We start from the raw sequence: 21743 nt of genomic DNA, 5'->3' as shown, positions 1-21743 counted from the left end.
TGTGTGTGCGCTTTGTGTGGAGTGGAGTCCCATTGCACAACTGCAGCTTGATCTGCCCGTCTGCACGGTAGCCCTGCAGCATTTAGTACCTTGAATGCTCATGGAGCACATTTCTCTCAAATATTCCTCATCTCAGTACCAAAGTTCCACACAGATGTGGTGCCTCATCACTTTTGCATTGAAATAATGTACATCATTAGTAAAGAATAGTTACACTGAGATTCTGTAATGAGTCATGTAAATAACAAGGAAAGAGTCATGTAGCCTTTGGAGTTTCCTTTAGCTGGGATCTTTGTACAGGAGTCTTGGGGGGGAGCAGGTGCATAGGGACGAGGCATCATAAAGGTGTCATAAATTCAGCACAGCCAGGGAGAATCCTGCGGGGTCCACGTGAGAGAGAAATGGGCCGGATTCGCTTCGCTTGGCACCACTAGCCAGCCTCTGCCCGAAAACAAGATGGCGGTAGTGTCGGCCTTTGAGCCATATGCCCCGAAGCAAGATGGCGGCGAAGTGCCTCACCCAGAGCAAGTGCCGACGCCTTCTTACCGCGACCTCCACGGCAGGAGCCCGCCCGGAGGTCGCCTCTTGGCGCGTGCGCAGTAGCGACGTCTTCCTTGCTGTGGCGCCGGAGACACTTGCAGAGCACGTGCCGGGGGGACGCACGTTTTAATTTAACGTCAGCAGTAGGCGCCGTGGCCCTTTTCCGCTCCGTCCTGGGAGGCATGCGCAGTGGGGAGCCGCGGCAGCGTATGTGTGTGGGCTAGATGGGTTTGAAATGGCTCCAGTGAGGCCCAGCCTGGCCTGGCTCAGGTACGAGGAGTGCTCGCGGGGTTCGGAGGAGAGGCTCCGAAGGGAACGATGGGGTGGTGGGGGCCACCGGCCCGCCCCTGGAGCAGGCCCGTCTAGGCAAGACGGGATCCCTTGGGGGTAGGCCCCGCTCCCGCGTTCAGGCCCCGCATTGTTGGCGGGGAGGAGCTGCACGAAGCCACTTGCTTCGCCTGGGACGTTACTGAGCAGATTCCACCACTCAGAGGCCTTTGGCCTCGCTCGGTGCAGCGGGAGGCTTCCTCACGGCCACCTGCCCTCAGTTTCCGCACCGAGACTCCCTCCCTCGGACCTGCCCCCGCCGCCTCACAAGGGCGCGCAGAGCAGCCCCTGCCGTGTTCGCTGCTCGTGTCTGTTCAGGTTGCAGGCCCAGGCTTCGGTATTTAGGGGGTTCGAGCATTGTGGTTACTGTGAGTTGCGGGCAATGCCCCCTTCCTCCTTAGTTATTACCGGGACTCTGCGGGGTGGTTCTCGGGGCAGCGACTGTCTTGTCTGTGTTTGTACAGGGCCCTCTGCGGTAGGGTTCTGCTGTATGCCTGGGGTCCCATGGTGCTACTGTAAAACAAATCGCAATGAATAGTAATGTTTGGTAGACAAAATTACGTCCCAACCCTGTACATATGTCTGTGAGTCATTCCTGAGAGATCAGTGGGACTATCTGTACATAATTAAATACATAGTTAAATGGAAGTATTAAAGCTTTAGTCATTTTGCAAATGACTGTTCAAGTTAATAGTCTGAATTGAAAAAGTCCAGGTAGTACAGGTGGGGAGCTACAGATAACTCCTGTAGTGACTCTAGCTGATGGGGGGCGGGGGGGAGGGCTTTTAATCTTTCTCTCTAAGCCACAAGAACTATTTGTATGTTGACTGGATTTACCACGTTTTCCTTACTTTGGGTGTCTACGCTGCAAAAAAAAAAAAAGTGTGTTCTTAACTCTGGTTAAAATAGCAGTGAAGGCAACTCAAGTTAGCAGCATGAGTTCAACCTGGCTTTTACTTGCACTCCTAATGCTAGTTAAAAGCAGAATTGCTGTGTCTTCACTGCTATCTTAACCTTCCTATTTAAAAGTGTAAATATCTGAGTGTAACTTTCCAATTGTACTGCAAAGCAAAAGTGAGTCATGCCCAAAATTTATATACTGCATGTTCCTACTAACCATGTTTGGGGAGTGTGTGACTTTGAGCACAAAAAAGAATTTTTGCTTATTTAAAATTTTTTATTCGTCTGTGAAATCCCCCCAGACCTCATTAGAAATCTTAGTTTAATTCAGTTTTCAGCTTTTCCTGTACATTTAAATAGTTTTAGTTTTGTTGTCAAGATGGGGGGAGGGATAGCTCAGTGGTTTGAGTATTAGCCTGCTAAACCCCAGGTTGTGAGTTCAATCCTTGAGGGGGCCATTTAGGGGTCTGCAACAAAAATCTGTCTGGGGATTGGTCTTGCCCTGAGCAGGGGGTTGGACTAGATGACCTCCTGAGGTCCCTTCCAACCCTGATATTCTGTGATTCTGTGAAGGGCTCTTCAGTGTCTCAATAAGACTAAGATCTCATTCCATCATTTGTTAGATTGCACATTGATTTGACAGAGCTCAAAAGCCTTGCATGTTGAACACCAGACTCGTGTGTAAAAAGAAATCTTTGACCTAGGAATGGAATAGTTAAAAGTTTGTGGAACATGTTTTAAAATACTGTTAATATTAGCGGAAATATTTATAACAGTAGCTGCTTATTCATTTTAATAGATCACAGTTATAGGAGATAAAACACTGAGGATTTTGCCTTCCATCATGGCTCAGTTTGGAGGACAGAAGAATCCCCCATGGGCTACTCAGTTTACAGCCACTGCAGTATCTCAACCAGGTCAGTTTGTACATCATTTAATGTTTGAACCCTGACATCTAGTTGAATTGCAGATTCTACCATTGTGCAGAGTTAAGAATGATATAGTGCTAACAGAATATTTACCAAACAAGTCAATTAACATTTAAAGGTTGACTGTCTTAGATATGAATGAAATAATAATGGTAATCAATTAGGTATCTTAGTGAACAACTTATCAAGTCACTTATATCCAAAGTTGTGTAAAATGCATTTTGACAATGGTAATTTGTCACTCAAGATGAAATGTAAAAGGATTAGTAAAGGCTGATGGAATAACTGCTTGGAAATCCTAAGAGTTTTACCTTAAGGAAACTTCAACCAGTATCACATATCTACACAATGGGTGTTTGCTTTTTGCTTATTACTGAATGTACTTGTATATTGTAGTAAGTATTTCTTCTTTGAGAATCGCTTGTATAGATTCCTATTTGTGGGATGTGCTTGCACTCTTTGTGCAAACTGGAACCGTCTATCAAAGTTCCCTGCACCACAAGTCCTGTCTTGATGTTCAAAAGAGTATTTTTCAATTCTCATGGCCAGTTATCTTAATGTGATGTAAAATCCCCAATCAAATTGCAGGCTAACCTGTTTGAAGCTATGTCAACTGGCTGTATTTTAGGTGGTATCTCTTTTAGACGTAAAGGAGTATAAAGGTTCCCAAGCAGCAACGTGAATCTGAAGATTGCTATATAGTAGTCAAAGAAATCAAGTGTTTTGGTACTTCTGTTACTGTGGGCTTGCTAGGACCCAAGAGAGGAGAAAGGCACTCCAGAACTAAACATTGTGGGTTATTTCAGTATTAAGATTGCAAAGTGAAGCACTTGGAAGTTAAAAAAATGCCGGAATTAAGGTTACTTGTGCAACCTTAATTTGGTCCCCTTGTGCATATGTATTATGATACAGGCTTTAATTACACAATCACATACTATTTCATTCCACAGAGCCCCTGCCTCATTTAATGTGCAGGATGGATGATGCTCAGTTAATGAGCAAATAAGCAATATTTTGTTTTCCCATTATTCAGTGTGTGGCTTTAGTTTAGGCCTTTTTTACAGCACACTATTCAAACTCTGCTCTAAAGACAGAATTATTAATTTTCCCATGGGCTTTTCTGTGAAACTCATCAGTATAATATCAGAGTGTTTCATAAACACAAATTAATTTGTCTCCCAAATGCTCTGTGAAATGAGAGTATTTTCATCCCCATTTTACAGATGGGAAACTGAGGCACTGAGTAAGATCAAAAGTATGCACTAATTTTATGTTTTCAATTTGAGATGCTTAGGACTTGATTTTATAAGGTACTTAGCATTATAGGTGACTGTATATTCAAGCATAGCTCCCATTGACTTCAGCTGCAGCTGAGAGTGCTCAGCACTTTTACAAAAATGAGGTTCTAGGGTCTCAAGCTGGGCATCCAGAAACGATAAGAAACAGTTAGTGACCATCTCTGAAAAGTTTGGTTTAAGAGACTTGCTTAGCATCACACAGGAACTTGGTGGCAGAGGCAGGGATAGAATTCATTTCTCCAAGGCAGCATTTAACTGTCTTAATCATGATACCTTTCTCTTTCGGCCATCACCTGTGTCATTTGTTACTCATCTTCCAACTTCTGTAACAAATGAGGCAGGAATTCTGCAGACAAGTCTCCTTCACTAAACAGTCCTAATTCATCCTCTGAGCAGGTCCATCCTGTGCACTGGATGAGGCAGGGGTTCTGTGGAAAAATATAGTATGTGATCATGTAAGTGAAGACTCATTCCCAATGCATATTCACTAGGGGGCCAAATTAAGGTTACACAAACAATCTTAATTGGGGGCATTTCCTAACTTTTGAGTGCTTGACTTTGCAACCTTAATAATGTTCTTAGTATCTTTTTTTGTATGTAATTTCCTGGCTTATTAAAAAAGCAAACTGAAAACACAAATTCCATCACATGGCAGTATATTGACACCCACGTGGATAATCACATTTGGAACCTTTAATTCCATCACGCAGACCAATGCCATTTGAGCTAATGGAGTAACTGATAGAAGATAACATACTATTTCTATATGGAGCAACAGTAGAGGGGGATGGTATAACTGTGAAACCCATTGGCAAAATATTTGCTGACAGCAGGAGGAATGTTGAGAATCAGGAATCTTTGGTTCCATCCCAGGCTCTATAGGGGAATGTGTTCTGGGGAGCACAGACTTTTCTGCTTGTTCCTCACTCTTGAAGTTTAACCCCCTTTGCCCTGTCCCCTCAAACTTGTCCTGGTACTTTCTCTTCCCCATACCACGTTCCTTGTTCCAATCCCATTCTCCTTGCCTATCACATCCCAATCACCACTCTTTAGGCTTCTCATCCCCATCCTAGTTTCATTGCCTAGCCAGTTGCAGTTCCACCTCCCATCTCTTTGTCCAAGCTCTCTCCCCCTCCAGTCAGACTCTCCCAGCTCTGCTCCCTGTCTCCTTGTCTTTGTCTCATGCCAAACCAGTGGCAGTCCCTATCTATTCCTTTCCCTTTTGCTGTCTCTTGTCCCCCTTGCATTTGAATCAGATGGATTCTGACTGCCAGCAGCGGGAGCCATTGGGAGTACAGGAGAGAGACTTCCTGCCTTGTTACAGTGCTTGGCCCTGCCCTGGTTCAGAGCCTCCATTGCAGGGAAGTGGCCTGGCACATGTTCAGTTGCTCTATGGGGTTGGTGCATGCACAGAGCTGTAGGAGCTGTGAGGTGAGGGACCATGCTCAGTCACTGTGGAGTTGGTGCATGAGCAAACTGGTCAACACTAGGAGAGGTGAGAGACTTGAACATGCTCAGTGAGAATGGACTCTCCAGGGTTTAGCTGTTAAATTCTAGTAAGCCTTTACTGAACATTTTTTCAAAGGCTTATAACCTGGCCAAATTTGGGTGGATTTTCATGGAGGGGGCAAAAGGCACATTCTAAACTCAAAAGCCTCCACCTCTCAAATTTCAAGCGCCTGCTCCAAAGCATGGAAGTGCTAGTATTTTGAAGAGAAGGTCCCAAGGACTTTTAAATGTGGTCAAAATAAGGTGTTTCCCCCATCTTCATTCTCTGAAAGAGGAGACACCTGTCACAGAAATTTTCAACTGAAACTATTAAAGTTTGGCAAAGTTATAAGCAACTTTTCTCCAGCAGCCTTCTCTGTCAAGATTGCAGCTTGCAACACAGTAAAGATCCTTGGTTTCATGGCTTCCTGCATCTATTGTTTGCAAGACTTGGAATAAAGCCTTTCTGCGCTGGTTATTATGGTGATGTGCACTACAGAAAATCTTGAGAATGAGTCTCATAGATGCAAGCATATTTGCAGATCCTGGTAATTGTGCTGGACATTTCCCGTAAATGCCTGCAAGGGTTTCCTCCTTTTTCATCCGCAGTGATTGTAACACCCTTTAGGTTTTGGCTGCAATCCTTAGTAGGGACCATCTTCAGAATCAAGATTTGTGGATAACCAGTGAAGCCAGATTTTTTTATAAACTTCTTTGAACCTGGAACAATCTGATTTTGACTTGAAAGCTTTTCTTTTTCTAATTAATCTTAACACTATGGCTTTGTGCTATATCATTGGTTTTCAAACTTTTTGTATTGGTGACCCCTTTCACACAGCAAGCCTCTGAGCGTGGACACCCCCCCCCCCTTATAAATTAAAAATGAGGGGTAATTTAAAGGGGGCAACCCCTATGTATCCATCTTGTGAACCCCTGTGCTATATTAATTGACAATGGGAAAATGAATCTTGGGGTGCTTGGACAACCCAACTTTGCCAGTGATGCACTCTACCTCATCTTGAACCTTGGGCTTTTATACCAACTGGGAATAGTTTTTTGCAAGCACTTTGGAGGACAGGATTAGAATGCAAAATGACGGTGACTAATTAGAGAATTGGTCTGTAATCAACAAGATGAAATTCAATGAAGACAAATGCAAAGTACCTCACTTAGTAAGGAAAAATCAAATGCACAACTACAAAATGATGAATAACTGCTGAAAAGGATCTGGGGTTCATAGTGGATCACACACTGAATGACCCTTTTCTGCAACTACATCATATTGTTGACTAATATTCTGGGGTATATTAATAGGAGTGTTGTATGTAAGACACAGGAGATAATTGTCCCACTCCACTGGGCACTGGTGAGGCCTCATTTGGAGTATTGTATCCATTTCTGGGCTCCACACTTTAGGAAAGATGGAGACAAAGTGGAGAGCATCCAGAGAAGAACAACAAAAGTAAAAGGTTTAAAAAACCTGACCTATGAGGAAAGATTAAAAAAATTGGACATCTTTAGTCTTGAGAAAAGAAGATAGGGGAGGGGGGGGAAGACACCTGATAAGTCTTCACATATGCTAAGAACTGTTATAAAGAGGACACCAATCAGTTCTCTGTGCCCGCTGGAGGTAGGGACAAGAAGTAATGGGCTTAATCTGTGGCAAGAGAGATTTGTTAGCTGTAAGGAAAAACTTGATAACTATACCGGTAGTTATGTTCTGGAATAGGCTTCCAAGAGAGGTTCTATTAGAGGTTTTTGAAAAGAAGGTTGGGCAAACATTTGTCAGGACTGGTCTAGGTTTACTAGTTCCTGCCTCAGTGCAGCGAAATGGACTTGAATGACTTCTCAAAGTCCCTTGCAGCCCTACATTGTTATGATTTTCTGGGGAGGAGCACTAGCACGATGGACAGCCTCATTCCAAATTATATGCTGCTCAGCATAACTGATCTCTCAAGTCTTCAGTGTTAGCCTGCATATTTCAAAAGTGGTGAACATTTCCATTAGATCGCTTTCCCTCTAAAGAGAATTCATATTCCTTTCTGTTTTGATCAAGTGGACATAGAGGTTTAGATTCTTTGAAAGATGCTTTTGCATGTATTCTAGAGTCAGGAGCACCTGTATGACTCCCCTGCAGTTCCTTTCATTCTAAGTTCAATCCAGAAATCTTAAAAGAACAGGACTTGAGTAACTTTCGTAATTTGCCAATTCCATTGCTGATTTGGTTAAGATTGTCTTCCTCGCTTGGGGAAGAATATGTGCAGGAGGGGACAAATGGCAAGTCTTCTCTGCTTAAGTTTCAATCAGTGTCACTCTCTGGAGGGTTTTGGGAGTAGTTCATCCATCAACTTGTGCTCAAGACCCATGTCCTTTGTGGCTGTTGACCTCCTATGGAGGAGAACTGAGTACATTGTTGGTAGTGATTGTCAGCACATCTGAGGGTGCTCTTGATGATGGACTGTCACTCTTCCTCTCGAGTAGCACTCTCCCTCTCTAATGGTGCTCTTGTGTGGTTCTGTGGGGTCCCATCTTGTCATCTCCTTTTGCTTAATGTGCATGTGATGTTGGGAGGAGACATGAGTTGCAATGTCTGCAATATGGTGATGAGACACAGATTTATGACTCCATCCCCACTGAGAATGTGGTTGATTGCATTACTCAGTATCTGGGTGAAACTGGAACATGTAATGAGCATCTAGGACCCCCTACTAATAGAAATTGCTAAGACTTTATTTGAAGAGGGCAGTCTTATCACTTTCATTAAAGCATTCAGTAGTCTAAATACTTGAGAAGCTATTGTTTTGCAGTACAGATTACTTTACTGGGAAAAATCATAAGATGACTGAGTCAGATACCAGCAATATGTGGATATTTCCCTTATAGCTAATACAAACACCATCGTTCACTTATCTCAAGGCCTGCATGGCCAAGATCAATACCTGGATAAAGATCACTTTGGAACGGACAGGCAAAATCTTGGAAGAATATGCTGCCACACTAACACGAATCTCTGGAGGACATCTGCCCCCAGATCATCAAATTCAAGTGCAGTGTTCTACACCTTGTTGATGCCTTATACAATCCATAATCTCATATAGTGACAACTATAAAAAAGCTACTTTTGCGGTGCCCTATCCTATCTGATGCAGTCCAGGCCTTAACCTTCCATGTATTTGTGACTTTGAGGTTTGATTTATTGTAATGCAAGGTAACTTGGTAAGAAAGCACCAACATTGGGGGGGGAAAGACTTCTGGTGCAGAAATCAGTGACCCATGTCCTTACTAAGAGGTTAATGAGAGTACATTATCGCTGTACTTTGTTCACTTCTCTAGCTACCTTTTTGAATATAAAATAAAAATTATGGTGGTGATCCAATAAACCTTATGTGAAGACTTGTGCCCTGAAGTGGGAGACTTTTCATTGTGGACTCTGCTGGGGTAGTACTTAGTTAATGTCCACAATTCAACTTATTTTATTTTTTTCTTCAATCAGCATACTCAGACAGTCAGAAAGGTTAACCTAGAAGCCCTATCTCTGATTCAGTATCTTTCATGTTTTCACATGACATTGAAAAGATTTTTTTAAGGGTCTCCTTATTGTCATTAACTTTATAAAAACATCCTAAACTTTCTGATACTTGAAAGGACAGTATTAACTGTAATAAATAAAAACTGTTGGAAGTTGGTCTCTCTCCCATATTTTGTGGTTCTGTACACACATTTTCTTTAAACTTTTTTCTCTCTCCTGGTGTCCTGTGAAAGAGAACCACATAAACAAGAATAACTTACACTTCTCAGGGGAAGCTGTAAAAAGCAACAAAGAGTCCTCTGTCACCTTATAGACTAACAGACGTATTGGAGCAGAAGCTTTCATGGGTGAATACCCACTTCGTCAGACGCAACAACGTGGATATTCACCCATGAAAGCTTCTGCTCCAATACGTCTGTTAGTCTATAAGGTGCCACAGGACTCTTTGTTGCTTTTTACAGATCCAGACTAACACGGCTACCCCTCTGATACTCAGGGGAAACTGAAACTGACTGTACAAAAAAAGTACTGTCAAATACACAGTCAAATGAAATAGAGATTCTTCTTTAGCTTTAGTTACCTTAGAAGTGTCTTGCAACAATACTAAGGCGTCTACCTTCCTGATCTTTAGATGTGATGGTCACAGTCCTTATGGGATCACTGTTTAAGCCATTTGAAGTTTCTCCTGATATATCTAGAAGGAATGATTTGTTATTGACAGGGAGAATGGGTGAAATCCAAGGTCTTTATATGGTGGTCCATATAAATAAGAACGTCTTGTGTCACCATCCTGAATTTCTGACTTAAAAAAATCTGGTCTTTTTTTGTTTTGTTTTTGTTTTTTTGTTTTTAAACCTAAATCAAACCTTGTTTTCCCCCTCAAATCCTCAAGAATTACCTGTGGTGGTAGATGGTTATGCAGCCTACATTTTAAATATATTCTTAGTTACCTTTAGGTAGACCTCACACACTATTTGTAGCATATGGAGAGAATTCCACAGAATACAGTCTTTATTTACTCGGATGTTGTCTAACTCAAGAACACTTTACATACAGACCTACTATAAGGGTACAGATGTCTCAGTATCTAAGCTCAAACTCCAGTAAATCTAAGGCAGTAGTCTTTATGCATGAGAAATTTCTTTGTCTTTGAGATTTATAAATCTCAACAGAAACCCTTGAAAGAGAGTAGTAGTATTTTCACTTCAGAGGGGTAGGGTGTGTGTGGGGGTGTTTAGACACAAATTAAATTACTTGGCCAAGTCACAGAGGAAATTTTTGACAGAGTTAGAAATTGAATCTGGGTCTCTTGAATACCAATCCAGTGCCTTAGCCACAAGACCATCGTTATTCCATGGGTTTTTATGGTTACGTAATGTCCAATAAGTGGGACTCTGTATGTGAGATTTTTGAAGGAGAAAGAGAAGCTACTTAACAGTAAATGTAGTTAGTTGACATGATTTCTTATCTAGATGTGCACTTTTCCTCTTCTTTTTGAGTCTTAGGCTCTTTGTGAAAAGGAACTGGGCTGTGCTGGGGCTCCTTAAGTAATCCTAGGATCACATTTTTGGTCCCACGAAGAGGGCATGCGTGCATAGGCCTAACACACTGCTGTTTTTAGAGGCTTCTACCTTGACACTCAAGGTCACATAGGCATCCTGCAAATATAGATCTATTTCTCCTTTCTCAGTCAACTTCTGCTGTTTCATCTTGTAGTGAAGACTTAGTCTGGTTTATTAATAAGGAAATGATTGTAATGTTACAAATTTAGAATTATTACTTCACTACTTGCTTAATGAAGTGAAGATGAGGTCTTTTGTTTAAATATACAATTCTGTTAATTTAAGTAAAAATTCTAAGATTATTACATCTATGAAAAGTTAAATGGATTCTGGCCTGGTCTGCTCATCTCTACAATCTTTAGATAATATTTTGTAGTTCTGAGGATTCCTTTTTATTTTTGCTGTATATTTTTTCCCTCATATACATCTTCACTGTCATAACAAGCCTAGAAGACAAGCTCAAAGGAGGATATGGTTCCCTTCAGATCCCATTAATTCCACTCTGAAAACTTAGCCTCCTCTTTCTGTATTTGATTAGTGAGCTGTAATTTGGCATCCGTAATGTAGATTTGAAAAGTAATTTTGGAACCCATGAAGTATTTTTCCGAGTAGAAACAGTGTTCTCTACAGAGGTAGTTCTTTCAGTTTCATTTCTTCTGTTCTGCTTTTACCAGCATGTGTGGTGTTGTGGCAAAATGCTTAACAAAATTTAACTAAAATCAACAAAGATGCAATTCTTTTAAAAAATTACAATGGTACAATTTCAGGTTTTGCCCTTCAAATTTACATAATAGAAATTACTAAAATATCCTGTGAGTTTCACAAACTTTCTAGTTAGATTTTCTTAGGATTGGTTTACACTAGAAAGTATTGGCATTTATAGCGTTAGTTCATGCTCATGGAACTTTGTGTCAACACGTGAAAGTGCTTGCAAACATTCTAAGTACCATTATAAGCGCACTAGCTACAGCAGAGGTGGGCAAACTATGGCCTGCGGGCCACATCCGGCCTGTGGGACCCTCCTGCCTGGCCCCTGAGCTCCTGTCCTGGGAGGCTAGCCCCTAGCCTCTCCTCTCAGCTCGCTCTGCTGCCGGCACAATGCTCTGGGCAGAGGGCTGCGAGCTCCTGGGGCGGGGCAGCGCAGCTGCAGAGCCTGGCCTGACCCGGTGCTCTGTGCTGCAGGGTGGTGTGGCTGGCTCCAGCTGGGCGGCGCGGCTGTCTGTCCTGGCGCTCTGGGCAGCACGGCTGTAGCATCGCCAGCCACCGGTGCTCCAGGCAGCGTGGTAAGGGGGCAGGAAACGGGGGATTGGATAGAGGGCAGGGGAGTTTGGGGTGGTGGGTGGGGGTGTGGATAGGGGGCGGGGCGGTAAGAGGGCAGGGAACGGGGGTTGAATGGGGAAGGGGTCCGGGGAGGGGCAGTCAAGAATGAGGGGGGGGTTGGATGGGGTGGCGGGGGGCAGTCAGGGGTAGGGGTTCCAGGGGCAGTCAGGGGACAGGGAGGGTTGGATGGGGCAGGAGTCCCAGGGGGGCCGTCAGGGGGCGAGAAGCAGGAGGGATCGGATAGGGGTGGGGGCAGGCCACACCTGGCTGTTTGGGGAGGCACAGCCTCCCCTAACCGGCCCTCCATACAATTTTGGAAACCTGATGCGGCCCTCAGGCCAAAAAGTTTGCCCACCCCTGAGCTACAGCAAGGTTTGCAACTGCTTCAGCCCTGACCAGTTCAGTTTGATCATTTCAGTACTAGTGTAGAATGAAAGTTTAGGTAATGTAGCTGTCAGTATCAATTCATTTGGCTATCCTAGGAGAATTCCACCATGCTCTTGTGCTCTCTCCAGTAACAATTCTGACGACTGATTCTGTCATCAGTAACGTTGAGAATAGCCCAGGAAAGTGATTGGTTGATGTATCGATACTCTTCTGGGAGTTATCAAAGCAATCCAGGAGCTGCATGAGGCATACAGACCACAATGCTAAGGCCTTAGAGGAAACAGAAAAAGGGGGACTCTAGTGAAAATAGACAAAGAATAGCTACCTCTCACCTCTTTATCCCTAAGTAAATCTTAGCTCTCTACCCATTACCTGGTGGTGCTCCAGGTTACTCCTCCCGTCTCTCACTAAAGGACAGATATATTTGTTGGGGGTCTTACTGCATTAAGATCGGGGGAAGGGAAGGTGGTTAGGAAATCTCATTGCGCTGTATGGAGGGGCCCATTAGGATGTCTTCCCTCTGGTTCTGGACTTCTCCTGTCTCTGGTTCATGTAGCAAAACTCAGAACAGATTGAAATATTAATCCAGCTATAAAAAATAGCAAAAATCCACAGAAAGAAGGACATTAAGCTATTAATGTGACAAAATTAAAATTACATAAGTTATTAAAAAAACTAGCAAATCAAACTACTTACCTCCTTCTAACTTTAGAAGAGATGTTAGCAGGATAGCCAATATGATGCTAGTATGTCACCCTGTTACGGAGTATTTTAAACTGCTCCTTTTTCTTGGGATTGTACTTATGAAGAGTGGGTGGCAAGCAACTAGGAATAATCCAAAGGGCTCATTTGGTATGGAGGGGGTTGAAATGCCCTAGTTTATAAGTAAATATTTTAAAAGATTCATTGCGCTGGTAATGACATCTGTTTGTGCTCTCATTACTAAAACATGACGTCTTTCATCATCATCTCTTTGTCACAGGCACCTTTGTCCTAAATCAGAGCTAAGTCATGACAGTATGTGTGCATGCTATATGTGGTACCATGTTCTTGATTCCACCAAGAAAAATGTATCTGAAACAGCTGTGTTTGTCAGTCTGGCAGAATTGTGGTGGCTGTCAGTGCTCTGTAACTACCATCAAAAAATAAAATTTTTCACTTTGGGGTACCAGGGCAGAGCTTGCATGGCTGAAGCTGTCCACCTTTTTGCCAATCATGAGCAGCAAAATTCTACAACTAACGTCTTACTAGCCACAGTAGTGCATCAAGGACTGCCGTGTAGCAGAATTGCAGCTGCTAGTGCAGCCAACCTCCTTACTGCAGAAGAGCTTGTTACAGAGGCATGAGTTCCAGCAACTTCTTTTGTTGCTAGAATAGAAACCTGGTGACTGTAGTATTACGGGTGTGGGTTCTATTTATTATGGATTCTAATTTAATATGAGGCAAAGTGTGATTTTAAAGGCTTGCTTTTAAAATATTTATTGTTATCTAAGGTAGAGAAGGAAGGAAATGGCAGCTGGGAGTCAAGATTCAGGAGTGCCCCAGCCCCTTGAGAAAGTTCGGAGTAGGCCAGGGGAAGAAAGCACTAGCATTGAAAGTAAGGATCCTTTTCTTGCCATGATGAGAGTCTTAATGCATAACTGTTTGTTCTGTTTTCAGCTGCTCTTGGTGTTCAGCAGCCATCATTGCTTGGAGCCTCTCCTACAATATATACCCAGCAAACAGCATTGGCGGCAGCAGGCCTCACTACACAAACTCCAACCAACTATCAGCTAACTCAGACAGCTGCTTTGCAGCAACAAGCTGCAGCTGCAGCTGCTGCATTACAGCAGGTAAAGAATATTGTGTTTTAGGAGTGGTTCTGCTGACTACACAAACTTTGTAATATAGAAAACATTGGCTCTTCAAGCCTAAACTAGCCTAACTTGAGGACCAGGTAGAATAAAATGTGTTTGCCTTCCCTGTACAAACAAGATGGATTTTTAGTGACCTGAGTTTTATTGTCAGTAAGCTCCACATTGAAAGTTCCAAATACTTCACTAAGCCACAATGCATAGTTTAGCAATATTTGACATAATTTCATGTTTTGTGACCTAGATATTTAATTATTTTGAGTGGCAGGATTAATGGATGATGTTTGATATTGTGGAACTCTAAGGTGATCCAGGATGAATTTTTAATTCTGAAGGTCTTTGTTATAAGAGTAATTGGTGGACTGTATTGGTCAAGTTTTGTATTAGAAATTACCGAATTTGACAGTGTGTCCTCTAAAACAGATTTAAGGCAATTTATAAATGTTAGATTTTGTATTTGTTTGTTTCCTAAGGGATTTAGCAGCTGGCTTGTAATTTCTGTTCATCAGCTGTCTTGCTTTTGTATGTTTTTCAGCAATATTCACAACCTCAGCAGACGCTCTATAGTGTACAACAACAGGTTTGTCTAATTCTTATTGTGTACATCACAAATAACTTATACTGTAGTGTGCACGTCTTTGCAGGATTAGTCTCCGGAAACTTCTCCTTACTGAATATTTTCTTTAAACAAACAATGTAAATAGTTTGATTTTATTTATGAAAGAGAATTTGAGTCTAACTTCACATCCATAGAAAGAAATCTCTAGAATAGGAGTCTACCTTTTGTGCTGCATGGGGAATTTGAAATACTGTACCATGTATGTACAGTATAACCTCAGAGTTATGAACACCAGAGTTACAAACTGACCAGTCAACCACACACTTCATTTGAAACTGGAAGTATGCAATCAGGCAGCAGCAGAGACAGGTGAAAAAAGCGAATACAGTACAGTGTTAAACATAACTACTAAAAAATTAAAGGGAAAGCAGAATTTTTTTCTACATAAAGTTTCAAAGCTGTATTAAGTTAATGTTCAGTTGTAAACTTTTGAAAGAACAACCATAACGTTTTGTTCAGAGTTATGAAGAACGACTTCCATTCCTGAGGTGTTCAGAACTCTGAGGTTCTACTGTATATTGTCCATGATAAATGCCATGCTCTAAATATACCATGTAGTTCAACTGCTGGAATGCTTTTGTCTAGAGGTTCCCTGTTGCATACATTGTTGTCATACCTGAAATTACAGTATTGTGAGAGAGAATACATGGATTGATAAATTACAGTCCTAACCCTTCCCAGCTGCTCAAACTGTCTCTTTTGAGATACTCCATCACATGTCGTAAATATTAGTGATTTATGATGGTGAAACAATCAAGAAAACTGAAGTGTCTATTACTGAGTAAGTCTGGAAATTGTGGTCCTAATGAAATGTATAAATGGACACACTTTCATAAATATGCAGAATATGACTATAGAAATGACCGAATTCCAATGCATTAACTGTTTCCACTCAGATAACTAAGTCAATGAAGCAAAAACTATTTTTCCTTAGTTATAAAGAGAAGGTAAAACTGTACAGTTTCCTTAAGTGTATAAAATTAATTTATAATTTTTTTTATTTAAGTTGCAGCAACCTCAGCAGACCCTTTTAACCCAGGTTAGTTTGGCTATATTGTTTGGTCCTCATCTCCAGACATAGGTAATAGGGCAATGTAAATCTGTGATCTTGGCAATTGTTTTTATTTTAAGGGTATTTTACAGGTAACGGTGGATTGCCTGTATACTGTCTTGTTACAATGTGTGGTATTTGAGCTGTACTAATATGATAGAAGTTTTACTGGTACAGCTTTATTGTATTGTATCCAGCTGTAAAAATTTGCATAGTTTTAGTTTTAATAATGAAGGTAAAGGAAAGATTTTTATCATTCAACCATAGAAGGAATAACTTTTTTTGCATATTGTCTCATACAATAATTTAACTTGGACTTCAAGATTTTAATTATTTTACAGTATACGACAGTTTGGGGAAACTTTACTTAAGAGAAAATAATTTAATGCTCTGTATTTTTAGAAACAGTATTTCATATACTGTTTTAAAGGGATCTTACTGATCTTGACAGGCCCAAAATGCCACAATTCTTTAAAGTATTTGTAGTTGATTTTTCAATGTTAGACCTTCAAAACAATGTGTGTTTAAAAATCCACCATCAGCAAAAACAGAATCCTGACTTTGTCACATTCACTTGTGTGCACATCATTCTGCTGACTGTATTTATGAATAGACAAGGAATTAAATTGACTAGTTAGAATAGAATCTTGTTAGTTCCACACTCTGCTAATTTGCAGAATTGAACCCGTAGGCTGAGTGGAGGAACTGTAAGAATGCAGTCCCAGGTAACCCAATAGCTTTAGTTAATGGTGGGTGGCCCTGCTGAAGAGCTATGGATTTTTGAAAACGATGCAGTCTACCTTTTTTTTAGGTTGATTGGAGTTCTTTAGTGTCAGGGAATCATCTAAATTTATTTTAAAGTTAATTATTTCCTTTAGGAGTAATGTGTGGCTTTGTATGTGCATCAGGGATGGTCTAGACAATATTTGGTCCTGCCATGCGGGCAGGGGACTGGACTCGATGACCTCTCGAGGTCTCTTCCAGTCCTAGAATCTATGAATCTATGCTTTTCGCTTTGAAAAGTAGCCCCTTGTTTATAAAGTATTTGTTTTTAGAAAGATTCTTTTCCTTACTCAAGTAGCTATTCTTTATAATTGTGTCAGTGGGATCTGAATGCTTATAGTTTGTTTTATTTTGGTTACAGCCAACTGTTGCACTGCCTACTAGCCTGAGCCTATCTACTCCTCAGCCAGCAGCACAGATAACTGTTTCCTATCCAACACCGCGGTCAAGTCAGCAGCAAACCCAGCCACAGAAGCAGCGTGTCTTCACAGGGGTAGTTACAAAACTACATGACACATTTGGCTTTGTGGATGAAGATGTCTTTTTTCAGCTCAGGCAAGTGCACTTGGCTGCAGCTGTGTTCTGTGATGTCATCACTAAGCAATGTTTCAGAATTTAGCTTACAAATTCTCTGCTACTGGGGACCATTTCTGCAGCTAGTTGACATCTAGCAGCAGTGCAAGTCAGATGCCTGGGTAGGATAGTGGCTGTTAATGCTAGGTTCATAATATGGACTTTTCTTACTCAAAACCCCATGGTGGGAAGCTCTTAGGAACCTAAATGGACTGAGAACCATGGAGCTGCAGAACTTGGGAGTAGTGGAGCCAATATAGCATGCAGTTCCTCTGTCTTAACACATGCATTTGAGGCTTTGCTGGTGTGGGACCAGGAAGGGAATTTAATGGCTCTAACTATACGCCTCATCTGAAGCAGGCATTATTTCCACTGGATTTTCAGACAGAAGTTAATGGAATTTGAAGGCACCCCCCCCCCCCAACTGCTTTTCCTCTTGCCCCTGAGTGGAGTATTTAAAGGGAACTCTGGAGATCTACCCCTGGGTCCTCTCTCCCTTCAACTCTAGGATTTAACTGTAGTAAGGTACAATGTGACCCTAGATACATTTTGTAAGATGCTGAAAGTATAAAAACAGCTCCCATCTCTTCCTGGTCAGTTTCTGAAGTGGTGTACATGAAGTTGCTGAACCCAGAAGCATGGCTCTGTCTTACTAGTAACTCTTACATTTTCCCCTCATAACTAACTCTTCAAGTATAAAGCTAATTTTTGTAGCTAAACAACATTTTCTTATAATACAACTTTTTTATTTTAAAATTTTGCAGTGCTGTTAAAGGGAAGACGCCTCAAGTAGGAGATAGAGTATTGGTAGAAGCTACTTATAACCCCAATATGCCTTTCAAGTGGAATGCACAGAGGATTCAAACACTTCCAAATCAGGTATATGTGGTTACCCAATCTAGCTCTTGTTGAATTCTTTTGATTAAGTTAATTGACAATGCATTCCCTCTTTTTCCTTTAGAACCAGACTCAAACCCAACCGTTGCTCAAGACACCTCCAACTGTACTTCAGCCTATTGCACAGCAAACTGCATTCAGCGTTCAGGCACAGCCACAGCCACAATCTCTGTTGCAGGCACAAATATCAGCAGCTTCTATTACACCTTTGCTTCAGACACAGCCTCAGCCTTTATTACAACAGCCACAACAGAAAGGTATTCCTCCAAAACATGAAATTTGTTTTTCTCCCTCTTGTGTTGATGTAGGTAATGTTTAAACCTGTTCCATCACAGGAATGAAGTAACAAAACCAACGAAAATTAAAATGAACGTAGTTGATTGTAGAAGAGCAAGACTGTATCATTTTCCAGGTTGAAACATGGAGTTATGTGAAGAAAGCCATACATTATGTGGAACTCAGCTGTAGTACCTCAATAAAACCTGCTAAGGGAAGTTCCTCTGGACTGCTGCAATTCCTGTGATTTAGAGATTAGTTTTATAATCTAAAAACACATCCTCCATAAAATGTAAAAATAGTATTTATTCTCACCGACAATATCATGCAATTCAAAGTACAAATTGGAATGTAATTCTAAAAGATCCACTGAAATGTCCTGGAAAACTTAGTTTTTCAAGTTAGGAGAATTCTCATGTTTTACAACTTTTTTAACGTATTTGCTACATTCTGCTTATTCTGCATCTGGGCAAATAATCCTTTAACGTTGTATTTACCAAGAAGATTGTTGTGATGTCACCAGTATAATTACGATGATATATGACTAATAAGTAGCAGAAGCAGTACTCCAATGAAACAAAGGCATTGATTTCATAAACATGTTGCCAGTGATAAAGATTAGGAAAGAAAAACCTATAACACCATTTTAGCAGAAATGATTCCTGAATAAAATATCGACCTGTATTCTGGCAGGTACCATTAGGGCACGATATTTAGGAATATTTTCCCAAGTTATGATATTTCAGTTAAGTGTACTATTTTTGAACATCTTTTTATCAAAACTATTTGGAGATGGGGTTAAATAAATGCAACTACAAATCCAACTGTCCACTTGCTTTTTTGAGAAGAACCCTAATGAAAGGTCAATAGAAATTTATTTGTTTTTTTCCAGTATATGCTTCAAAACCTGAATATATTCTGTTGAGTTGAAGATATTTCCTAAATAATCCATTGATTTTGTCAGGAAGTTTTTTAGGTGATTACTGTAATAGCATCTATTAAGCCATTCAAATTTACTGCACAAATTTAAAAATTTGCTTTAAGGTACCTTCTATTTCACACAGTGAAGAAAGGCATCAGAATGGTGTTTTTGGAAATACTAAGCTATTAAATATGCTGTTTTACAATTGGCTTATTGGTGGACAAAATACTATTAAGTGAATTTTAGAATGATTTAAAAATATTCAATATTTATAACAGTTTAGAATAGGCAATGGTTCTTAATTGTGCTTAAATCCTAAAAATTGTTTTTATTTTTTAGCTGGTTTGTTACAGCCCCCTGTCCGTATAGTTTCACAGCCTCAACCAGCACGAAGACTAGACCCTCCATCCAGATTTTCAGGGAGGAATGACAGAGGGGACCCTATGCCTAACAGAAAAGATGACAGAAGGTGTGTTGTTGATGACACATCTGCTTATGGAGTTCATCAAATGTTATGTTTAATTTTCTGAGTATAGTTGAGCAGCTTAGTCCTGATAGAGATTTGATTCTTTCTTTACTCATAGACTGTACCATCAATTTGTTTTGGAGATGAAAAGTTCTATATAAATGCTTCTTGTTGTTTGAATGCATTGTATCTTTGTAGAACTATTGACCTGTGAGAGGCCTATTTTCATAAAATTTGCTGTTGCATCTAAAATGAGCAATGTTCATATCTTATATACATTTTTTTAAGTCGTGAAAGAGAACGAGAGAGACGTAGGTCACGGGAGAGGTCACCCCAGAGAAAACGCTCCAGAGAGAGATCACCTCGGCGAGAGAGGGAAAGGTCACCTCGAAGACCACGGCGTGTTGTCCCACGTTACACAGTTCAGTTTTCCAAGTTTTCGTTAGACTGGTATGTTCATTGGCCATCAGTTTTTTGTTGAAGTTCATTTTTATATAGAAATGAATACAGATTATTGTAAGATGCACGTCTCTAGGCTAGCTCAAAAAAACACCCCCAACAACTACCTTGGACTTTTCCTGAATTTAAACATTATAAGCAGCTTGCTTCTAAACTACATAGAGAAAGCAGTAACAGATGTTGGAAAGCTGTTTGCCACATGTGTGACTCAAACCCAACATTTTTTGGATGTTTTTGATTTTTGAAGACGTTTAGCTTACTTTTTCCACTTACTGAAATTACTCTATTAAAGGCACACCAGATTGTTCACTTGGGTCACCTGTAGACCTGAGTGATGTGCAATGAGACCATCCTCCAGTGGCTTTAGTCATTGTAGGCAGGGCATACTTCCTATAGAGCTGATCCTTTATGGGTTTCTGTCAAGTAGGTTTCTCCATCCTTCATAAGCAAATGTGTGGGTAGATTCTTAAGAATTTTTTCAGTGAATATAAGTTTGTTCCACTTACAAGAAGTTACAAGAACCAAGAAGTTATAAGTGGAAACCATCAGAAAGTACTGACACTGAGATACCATTTTTTGTGCACGAAATGTGTATTAGCATAGGGCATTGCCACATCCCTTAGTGCAGGTGGATATTTCTCAAAAGCTTTATGTAGTGTTGTAGACATGTCGGTCCCAGATTAGTAGAGAGACAAGGTGGGTGAGGGTAATATCTTTTATTGGACCAACATCTGTTGGTGAAAGAGACAAGCTTTCGAGCTACACAGAGATGTCATCTTCGGGTCTGGGAAAGATACACAGCTAAATACAAGATTGAACTGATTGTTTAGCATAAGTAGTTAGTACATATTCTAAGGGACCCATTCAAGGTGAAGTGACCCTTCAAACATCTTAGTGCTTAATTATTTTCAGATTACGATCCCTTGTTATTGTACCTTTCAAAATACATTTTTCTTGTTATTTCAGCCCTAATTGTGATATGATGGAACTGAGACGACGTTATCAAAACTTGTACATCCCTAGTGACTTTTTTGATGCTCAGTTTACATGGGTGGATGCTTTCCCTATGTCAAGACCATTTCAGTTGGGGAACTACTGCAATTTTTATGTAATACACAGAGAAGTAGATCCTTTAGATAAAAACACTGCTGTCCTTGATCCACCAGATGCTGATCACCTGTACAGCGCAAAGGTTTGTATGACACCTTATAGTTTAACTTTTCATTAGAAATTTTTGAAAACAAAAGGGGTAAGGTGGCAGAGAGAAGCTTGTGAATACACTTGCAGAGTAACATTTTTCTAATTGTTTTTGTCATCTCTTTACATTTACTTTCCCTAGCAAATAGTTTTTCACTCTGCTCAAATGTTTTTAGTTGAGTCTTGTCTCTAATACAGTAAAAGCTCTTTTATCCGGCACTTCACCAACTGGCAAGCTCTATAAACCAGCATTTCTGATCTGCACTGAAAGTCTGGTTTATAGTGCAGTTGGTGCAGGGTTGGCGTGGGAGGGGCTGCGGGGTGTGCTCTGGGAGGGAGTTTGGGTCTGGGAGGGGGCTTAGGGCAG

The 21743-nt window shown here is 40.9% G+C and overlaps 1 protein-coding gene across 2 annotated transcripts in view; it reads left to right on the top strand.

Annotated features, from left to right (window-relative positions):
• Positions 1-718: 718 nt before the first annotated feature.
• CCAR1 (cell division cycle and apoptosis regulator 1) overlaps positions 719-21743 on the top strand; it is a 43417-nt gene continuing 22392 nt past the window's right edge. Inside the window, exons 1-11 of one of the 2 annotated variants that reach the window (XM_024198114.2) lie at positions 719-810; positions 2567-2684; positions 13940-14112; positions 14669-14713; positions 15765-15791; positions 16948-17141; positions 17924-18038; positions 18121-18313; positions 19594-19723; positions 20009-20170; positions 21146-21371. In XM_024198114.2, coding sequence (XP_024053882.1) covers positions 2612-2684; positions 13940-14112; positions 14669-14713; positions 15765-15791; positions 16948-17141; positions 17924-18038; positions 18121-18313; positions 19594-19723; positions 20009-20170; positions 21146-21371 — 1338 coding nt within the window. In that variant the 5' untranslated portion in view covers positions 719-810; positions 2567-2611. Of the gene's footprint in view, positions 811-2566; positions 2685-13939; positions 14113-14668; positions 14714-15758; positions 15792-16947; positions 17142-17923; positions 18039-18120; positions 18314-19593; positions 19724-20008; positions 20171-21145; positions 21372-21743 lie in introns of both variants that reach the window. The other variant, XM_024198113.2, reaches the window with a different exon arrangement.

This window comes from Terrapene carolina, unplaced genomic scaffold (genome assembly GCF_002925995.2).
Source record: "Terrapene carolina triunguis isolate 2854851 unplaced genomic scaffold, T_m_triunguis-2.0 Scaffold95, whole genome shotgun sequence".
Classification (NCBI taxonomy): Eukaryota; Metazoa; Chordata; order Testudines; family Emydidae; genus Terrapene; species Terrapene triunguis.
This window is presented reverse-complemented; position numbering and strand designations above follow the sequence as displayed.